Genomic DNA, 9,005 nt, shown 5'->3' with positions numbered 1-9,005 from the left:
GGCCTTCCGCTTTCCCGGCAGCTTTATCAGCGAAGCGGAGCTGGGCGAAGGCAGAGGGGAGGCAGGCACAGGGGTCGGCGCAGGACGCGTGGCTGGGAGCAGCTATGGGGGATGCCTTCATCCGGCACATCGAGCTGCTGGGCTACGAGAAAAGGTTTTTCCCCAGCCAGCACTATGTGAGTATGCGGCAACCTTCCAATGAGCTGAGTAGTGAGGACTGGATGGAGTAAAAAGCCTGGCCAGCAAATTTCTTGAGATAAATGTGACTGAGGGGCTGAGAGCATCCTTTTTTTTAGGGGGGCAGTCCTGGCTGACAGCGTGAGCTGTAGGCAGCCAGGGGCTAAAATGTCTTGAACACACAAGATTTTGGGCACCTCCTTTGCGGTGCCATTACTTTGCGGGTTTGAAAAGGGCTTTTCCCTCTTTGATTCCCACCCATCTGCATGTTTGTGTCCCCTCTCCATCCCTGCCCAGCTTCCCTAGCACCCAGCTCACTCATCACCTGAGCAAAAGCTACTTGCGTTGGGGTGGCGGAAGAAAAAGATGCAGTTTATCCGAAATTGAACTGTCTGGGGGGTATGGGGGGTGAGGGGTGCTCCCTGGGGTCCCTGGCACAGCGGGGTGCAGGGTCCCGCTCGCCCACAGAGCTGCAGTGCCTCTGCTTTGCCCCTCAGGTCTACATGTTCCTGGTGAAGTGGAATGACCTCTCCGAAAAGGTCGTCTACCGCCGGTTTACCGAGATATATGAGTTCCACGTGAGTTGTCCCGGGGTGGGCACCAGCCCCCGGCTCAGCACACCAGGGCAGGGGGTGGGAATAAAAAAAGAGGAGGCTGAAATCCAGCTGGAATTGCCCCAGAACAAACCTGGCTCCAAGAGGCTCCTGGGTCCCAGTGCTTCAGTCTCCTTCACCCTTCATTTGCCTCTTGAAGCTGGGGGGTGGCTCCGTGCTCCCCTGGCAGATTTCTCCCAGTGCGAGGCACAGTGGCCAGGCAGCACGTGGCTGTGGCAGCGGGGCAAGTGCCGGCAAAGGGGGTGAAGCCACTGGCAGGAGAGTGGGTGCCACAGGGGGATCCCCCAGTGCCATCCTCACGGCTGTGCCTGGTCCTGCTCCGCAGAAAGCGCTGAAGGAGATGTTCCCCATCGAATCCGGGGACATCAACATGGAGAAGCGGATCATCCCACACTTGCCAGGTGAGGGGCAGACGCCAGGGCTGGGGGGTGAAATAGAAATTGCAGCTGGTTGGGAAATTCCCCAGCGGGCTGAGCTCTGCCAGCTGCCTCCCACGCAGGTGCTTGATGCAATCTTTGTTCCTGCCCACTGGGCTTGAAATCAAAACCCCAGAAAGGTCTGAGCATCAGCGGTGGTTACTCCCAACACTCGCAGCCCCGCAGACCCCATCCTTCCAACCCAAAGGCTGGGCACCCCACAAACACGTACCACAGCATCGGCTGGAACCCCTGGCTGGTGCAAAGGGTCTGGCTTTGGAAAGCCTGAGCCGAGCTGAGCTGAGCTGAGCCCTTCTTCGGTGACACCATCACTGGGATTGGTTTTAGTGGTCTTATGGCAACACAGTTATTTGTAAGAGGAAACAATGCAGCATGTCTTCAATGGCAGGGAATGAACTCCTGATACATAGAGCTGATGTTTTGTCCCCATGCAAGGTGCAGGTCAGCAAAATTCCCCCTTTTATTTAATTTCCTGCTTTAACGGAGGGAGGAAGGAACATGAGAAATAGCTGCAGGTTGTGGTCGACACCTCTCGAGGAGGAATAAACATGCTCCACACAGCAGTGCAGGTGCTATGTTTGGGGGGCTCCCCTTGGGGCTGGACTAACACTGCCATGCCGGGACCCTTCCTACATGCTGCCGCTGCCACGCCGCGGCTGTCCGGAGCGTCCCTGTCCTGTCTGGGGAACTGAAAGCACCAGGGATGAGACAGGCGTCAGACTGCTGGGGGGTGTGCCACTGGCCACACACATGCACCCTGCCATGGGGTGCAACGCTGCTGTGGGTCGGGGCTGCCAGCAGCATTTTGGAGCCCTGGGGTCAAGAGCGGCTGCACCATGGCCAGTGGGATGGAGGAACGAGCATGTCTGCTCCGGCCGCAGGCTAGTCCCCGGAGCCCCAGCTTGTGTCCCAGCAGAGTAAGCAGCTGGGCTTAGCCCAAGCAGAGGAGTGGGAGTTAGCCTGTAACCGACACGGGGCCAAACGAGGACTTTTTCTGGGCTGGCGTGAGCTGTGCAAGGGTCCGTGGGCTGCAGGGGACGAGTCTGGCAGCACAGAGCTCTCCGCGCTGCCTGCAGCACCTGGGCTGGGCACAGCCCTGCACTCGCTGCCGGGAAGAGGAACCCGCAGCTGCAGCGCTTCTGCAAACCAGCCCCGGCCCTGCCTCAGCTCCAGCCAGCCCTGCGGGACTGTGCGTGCCCCCCCGGGGGCCGGGGCCGGAGCAGCGAGGGAGGGGACGGGGCCACACTCCCGCAGGGCTGCACCGTATGGGCACCGTGCAGCGCCCTGAAGCCAAATCCACTTGTTTTGGGGGCAAAATCAATGATTTGGAGCAGCCTGCTTGGGAAAGTTGTAAAAACAGTGCGCTCCGTCTGCTTTTTCCCCTCTTCCCCAGCCCCAAAGTGGTTTGACGGGCAGCGTTCAACTCAGAACAGACAGGGCACGCTGGCCGAGTACTGCTACGCTCTGATCAACCTGCCCCACAAGATCTCCCGGTGCCTGCACGTGGTCAACTTCTTCAAGGTCCGTCACGACGACATGAACCCCGTCACAGACAGCCAGTGAGTCCAGCTGCCTGCCATTCTGGGGGAAATCCTGCGTCCCCAGCCCCCGGTGCTGGCAGCAGCCTGCAGGGAGGGCACCGCTGCCAGCGGCGAGGGCTGGTTGCGCTGAGCTGCCTTTGCTCTGACCCGGCCAGGATCAAGAAGCCTGAGGTCTTCCTCCTGCCAAAGGATGCCAAGAAAACCCCCACCGGTAAGAGGCATCGGAGGGGTGCAAGCAGCTGCCTTGGCAGCAGCAAAGCCTAGTGGGGAGAGGGGCAGCCATCCCTCGGCGGATGCCTTGACCGAGAGCACGGTCTGTGCCAGAGCTGCAGCTGGTAGGAAACCACAGCCTCAGGGGGGATGAGTCCCTGTCCTGGGATCCAGCTGGTTTGAGACCAGAAGAGGCTGGGAGAGTGCTTTGGGTGGTCCTGGGGCTGCTTTTGGCCTGCTTGAAACAGGCTATTTTTGCGCTGGGGGCTGAGAGAGGGAATGTCTCATTCCTCCCTTGCAGACATCACGGGCCCCATTGTCCTGCAAACATACCGAGCCATCGCCGACTATGAGAAGAGCTCCAAATCTGAGATGGCTCTAAAAGCTGGAGACATGGTGGACGTCGTGGAGAAGAGCGAGAGCGGTATGTGTCCATCCCTCTGGAGAGCCCTCGAGGGCCATCCCCCTCCTGGTCACCATTTCAGGGGGGATGGGGACTGCCCTTGCCTCTTGCATCCAAGCACAGCATGTGAGTTAGTTACACTGGTGCATGAGTTAAAGGGTGGGCAGTTGTATCAGGATCTCCTGATGGAGAGGAGAGGCTCAGAGCAAATGCAACCAGCAGCACCGAACCTCTTGGTGCTTTTTGTCCCCTTGGGACATGTTTCATACTGAGATGGAGCCACATGACCATCAGTTTTGGCCAGGGAGGGTGTGGGGCGATCCTAGAAAACTGTGCAACCTCCTCACATGCCTGTGAGGTTTCCTGCCCAGGAGGAAACAGGATGAATCGGCCAAGCTCCCTGGTTGCACCGTGTAAACAGAGACCAGCCCCAGCGTCATCCCTTCCTCCCAGGCCACATGGATGCCCACGCCTACCCCAGCCAGGGACCAGCACCCCCATGGTGCCCCCACAACATCCCCACTCTCGCCCACGGCCACTTTCCTTGCAGGCTGGTGGTTTTGCCAGTTGAAGAACAAACGGGGCTGGGTGCCAGCTGCCTATCTGGAGCCGATGGATGGTCCTGATGAGTCTGAAGAGCAGGAGCCCAACTACGCAGGTAAAATGTGTGCACTGGAGAACAGCCCACCACAGCTCCCCGCTGGGAGGGTTCATTGCAGGGCCCCCGCTGAGCAGGACCACTGGGCAGGGACATGTTGCTGCAGGGACTGCCAGAAAGGATAAATCTCATGGTTTGTGGCCCCGCTGTCAACCTCAGGAGCTTCCTACGACCTGCAGCTCAGCATTAGATGCTTGTTTTGGCTGATCACAGATGCACGTGTTTGTCCAGCGGCTGTTCTGAGCTAGCTGGGTGAGTGCTGAGTTGCTGGGTTAGCAAAGGAGCACGGTGCAGCATCTGAACCAAAGCGCAGGCTTTCCCTAGCTCTTGGCTTCCGTGCTGTCCTTGCCAGCCCTCCCCGTCACCCCACCGTGACAGTGGGGCCTTATTATGTGCAGCAGGGGGAGGATCCTCAGACCCATGCCGATTGCTCTCCGGGCTGCTGCTTCGTGGTTTTCAAAACACTGCAACAGACTCTATTAGCGCAACACTTCCTTCTTCCTCATTTAACCACCTGAATTATAAACATACTCTTCAGCAGAGACTGGGGTGCTTCCACTATTTGCATCTACTGGCTTCCTCCTGCACTGGTGCTGGAGGGGCTGGGATGAGCCACAGGCACTGACAAGGCTGGGGGAAGCCTGAATCTGAACTCAGAGACCTGAAGCACCCTGGCTCTTGCCTAAAATGTAGGGTAGATGCTCTGGTGCCTCCTCTCCTGAGGGGCTGCAGAGGCTGAGCCCCCTCCCTGGGGGTGGTAGCACACAACCCCCTGACCCGATTTTGTGCACAGGTGAGCAGTATGTTGTCCTGAAAAGCTACACAGCTGTGGAGGAGGACGAGCTGACCCTCCAGGAGGGCAACACCATTGAAGTCATCCACAAGCTCCTTGATGGCTGGTGGGTCATCAGGTGAGAGATGCCAAGAACAGATCAGGCAAGTGGGATTCGCACAGAGGGAAGGGATGTGCCAGCAGTTCTCCGCACTGGAGCTGTGGAAGCCGTGGATCCTTGGGTGCCGATGCCCAGCACTTCCTTTTGCAGGGCTGCTTCTGGTAGCTTGTGGCTTTGCCAAATGTTAAACATCACAGCTGGGGCTTCCTTGGCTGGGGGCTTCAGAAATACCCAGGAAGGAGACAGATGGAGAAAAAAAAAAAAATGTATCTGTTATTTTACCTCTAAGTATTCTGGCACGATTTGCATTGCAAACCCTCAGTTTTCACCCCAGCCCTGGCCTGCCCTGCAAACTCAGGCTTTCCCAAGGGGAAGCCCAGCTGCATTTGTGCTCCGGAGAGTCACAGGTTGCGTGTTCACAGCAGGGCACAGCGTGGCTGCAAACCCTGGGGACCCCCTGCCCCAGCCTGTGCCCGGGGGGGTGGCACCGGGAGATCTGGTGTTTGCAGGTGTGCTGGGCTGGGGGGGGATTGGGCGGGGGGGGGGGGGGGGGGGGCGGTCTGGAGCACACAGCAGCCAGGTAGGCTGGCAGGAGGCCCTGAGCAATGCTTCAGGAGCCCAGCAAAACCCCTAGGGGAGATAATATGACCCTTCAGCTGTGAGCCATTGCTCTGCCTGCTACCTACTCCTTTCGGGACTGACCGCACTCTTCCAGGGAGAGCCACAAGTACACAAGGTGGGGGGGGACAGTCAGAGCTCCCCTTGCTGCAAGCAGCATGGGAACTCACCCAGCACCATCTGGGGACAGGCGTGAAGATGTGGTGGTTGCAGAGCCACAACTGCAAGCAATGTCACTTTGTGTTGCACTGCAGGAAGGATGAAACCACGGGTTATTACCCCTCCATGTACCTGCAGAAAACCGGGGAGACAAACCCCTCTGCGAAGAGTGAGCTGAGGAACCGGAGCGCTCCTCCACGGAGGTAGGAGAAGCCCTGGGTGGCCGGAGGGAGGACTAAAGCTTTTCTTCGAGGGTGGTGAAGTGAAACCAGCCCGTGATTTGCCATGTTCCTTGCTTGCCTTGGCAATGAGGAACTGCCCAGGAGAGCTGTGAGCAGGGCAAAGACAGACCAAGAGAAGGAGGCAGATCCTGCAGAGCTGCAGCAAAAATAGCATTGTGCTCCCTGACTTGCACAGCGGGGGAGGCACCCCAGCATTTCTGACGCAGGGCTGCATGATCCTTGCTCCAACAGGTCCTTCAGCGAGGCGTATTTCTCCTTGTCCTTCTGCAAAGTTTCTTTTCTGGGCTAATCTCATTTAGTTTTCAAATTGGCCTTTTTTCTTATTTCCTAAGTGCATCCACTGAACCTTTGAGAAGTGAGGAGAGATTTGACTAATCAGAGTTGCCAAATGGCCTAATCTGATGGGAGGATTTGAGCTAATGGAAGGGATTTTATTTTGATTAAAAAGATAAAAAGCAATACTAACTCATTAATTCCAATGCAAAGAAAACTGCCAGGAAGGGCAGAGCTTGCCACTATCTTTTCTTGCCTACAAGAAAACACCGCAGCCTGACTATAAAATCTCTCAAAATCCAGCTCTGCTGGAGCACAGGTTGAGTGTGAGACAGTGTCAAATGGCCCAGATCCCTGTATTTGGATGCAGTGATGCTGACTGACCCTTGGGGAGGGGAGGTGGCCGGTTGCAAGGCCAGTGACTTGCCCCCCGTGTGCACGCATGTCCCCGTGGCGCTGGTGACGGCAGCCAGCTGAGCCCTGTGCAATGGCGGTGACCTGCTGCTGTGGGCAGGAGATGGCTACGAAATGGGGCGCGTGGCCCCACCAGGGAGGGGCTGAAGGCAGACGGGCACGTTGCCTTGAGCAGAGCAGGATGATGCCATGTGGAGCCACCTGGCTTATGCCCTGGTAGTGAAGACAAAGTGGTGGCATTCGTCTGCCTGTCTGGGGACAGCTGTGACACTGGGGGTTCCCCTGCAGCAGCGTGCTGCCCTACAGCCCTGGGCTGCTCAGCCTTTCACTTCTCTCAGCAGTTTCTCTGTTGTGGGTTCAGCACTGCATGCTGACACATACCCTGCGCTCTATTCCCCTCGCCCAGGGACTGATCCTGGGCATCAGGGAGCTGTGCCAAACCCCGCACAGGGGTCTGGGTGTTGCAGCCAGTATAGGTGCTGTATGTCCATTTGTCAAAGAGCTATAGATCACTTCCATGAGCTTTCTGGGACAAACCTCACACCCATCTCGTCCTTCCAACCTTACCCCCAATCTACCTCGCCACCCCCATCATCACTTTCCAGGCTTGTGCTCAGGCTTCACCCTTCAGAATTTGCTTCCAAAGCAGCACTCCAGCTGCCTCCTAACGTGCTGTACATCATGTCCCACCTACAGCTGCCCTTGAGGGCTGGCATCCACCTGCTGCCTTCTACCAGGCAAAACCAAAAAGCAGCTGTTGGGGTCTGGGTGAGGCACAGAAGGAAGCATGGAGGGAGAAACCTGGGCAAGTAAGTGTGTGGTGTGAGAGCTGCTGGCACGGAAACTGGAAGTTTTGTTTCTAACTCGCTGCAGATCCACCATCCGAAATGCGAAGAGCATCCACAAGCAGAGACGGAAGCAGATCAGCCAGGAGACCTACAGGAGGAACAGCAAGAAGTACATCCAGAGCTGGAGGAACATGAAGGAAAACTTCCAGAACAAGGCCAACGTCATCAGTAAGTCCCAGCAGGGCTATTACCCTGAGCACAGGCTGAATCCCCACCAGCATGGCCGTGCCCCAGTGCTGGCTGCCGGAGGAGGACAGCACCAGGAGGTCACACCTTGCCTGTCCACCCTTTTCCTATGGAGCAAGTGTCTGTGGGGAGGAACTTCTTTTCAGTGAGGTTTTACTCTCAATGAGATTATAGGTCTGGTAGAAAAGAGCAGATGTGGTCCTGGTGGGAGGTCGGCCCACGTTTAGGACCTGTGCTTTCCTCCATGCCCCCCACCTCACCTGTGCTGCTCTTACGTTACCGTTATCACATACATTCGCTGTTGGCAAAGCACCTAGAGGGAAGGGTTGCATGAAGAAGGCAGCTGCTATGGAGGTAGAAGCTTTAGGTCTGGTAATCCCCATGCTGGACTGGTGACCTGCCCAAGGGACAGCAGCTCCTCACACAGCCCTAGAGCTGGGCTTCCAGCGGGCTCCTGACTTCCAGGAGCTTCCATGAGCTCCTGACCTCATGGAGGCCATCACTGGCAGCTGAGGCAGGAGGCAAGCCAGGAGCTTTGGTGGCCATTCCATAGGAAGCTTTTGAACGCTGACATGCAGGTGCTGGGTCACGGAGAGCTCTGACCCACCCGTGCATCTGCTTTACCCGCAGCTGAGAAAGACGAGCGAGAGGAGAACAAGCCCAAGGCTCAACCTGCGGTTCCTCCGCGCCCCAGCAAAGACCTCATCCTGAACCGCTGCACTGAGAGCACCCGCAGGAAGGTCCTGTGAGGCCTTGGACCCCCGCGGCAGCCGATGCCATCCCTCCGCCAGCTCCCATGCAGCCGGGATGGGGGCTGGACCAGGGGATGCCAGAGTCGGGGTTGGATCAGGGGATGCCAGGGTCAGGGCCTGACCAGGAGCTGCTGGGGTCAGGGCTGGACCGGGGGCTGCCGGTGCCCATCTCCATCCCCCACCGTGCCAAGCCCAAGATGTCCAAAGGGCACCATGAGGAGGGACCAGTCCTCTGCCCGCTCCTGGGGGCTGGAGCCTCCGCAGCCACCAGGCACCCCTCACCACTAGACCCCCTATTTGTATTTTGAATTATTTTATGTTTTTCATCAATAGAGACACTTTGTAGCTGTATTTCAGCGTTTGCCGGGACGGCTGGGTAGCGCGGGCAGCCTGGCAGCAGGGAGGTGTTTACCCGTGGGGGGCTGGGCAAGGGTCTCTTGCGAAATGTGCGGACGGGGGGATAGTCAGTCGAGGGAGGTGAAAGGACAGCAGCTTCCCCCCAGGAGGTGGCTGCTTCACCCCTCCTAGGGGAAACTGGGCTGGGATGTGGGACATGGTGTCTGCCAGGTGGGGTAGGAGC

At 57.7% G+C, this 9,005-nt stretch overlaps 1 protein-coding gene across 1 annotated transcript; it reads left to right on the top strand.

The window, feature by feature from the left end:
- The first annotated feature begins 26 nt into the window (after positions 1 to 26).
- NCF1 (neutrophil cytosolic factor 1) lies at positions 27 to 8,776 on the top strand. The gene is made up of 11 exons (XM_040613402.1): positions 27 to 176; positions 675 to 755; positions 1,117 to 1,192; positions 2,622 to 2,787; positions 2,925 to 2,980; positions 3,281 to 3,403; positions 3,933 to 4,040; positions 4,834 to 4,951; positions 5,806 to 5,913; positions 7,513 to 7,655; positions 8,304 to 8,776. The coding sequence occupies exons 1-11, from the start codon at positions 105 to 107 to the stop codon at positions 8,420 to 8,422; spliced, it is 1,170 nt and encodes a 389-aa protein (XP_040469336.1). The 5' UTR covers positions 27 to 104; the 3' UTR covers positions 8,423 to 8,776.
- Positions 8,777 to 9,005: the final 229 nt, after the last annotated feature.

Source organism: Falco naumanni, chromosome 1, assembly GCF_017639655.2.
Source record: "Falco naumanni isolate bFalNau1 chromosome 1, bFalNau1.pat, whole genome shotgun sequence".
Taxonomy (NCBI): Eukaryota; Metazoa; Chordata; class Aves; order Falconiformes; family Falconidae; genus Falco; species Falco naumanni.
Note: the sequence above shows the minus strand (reverse complement) of the source record. Positions and strands in the feature narration are given on the sequence as shown.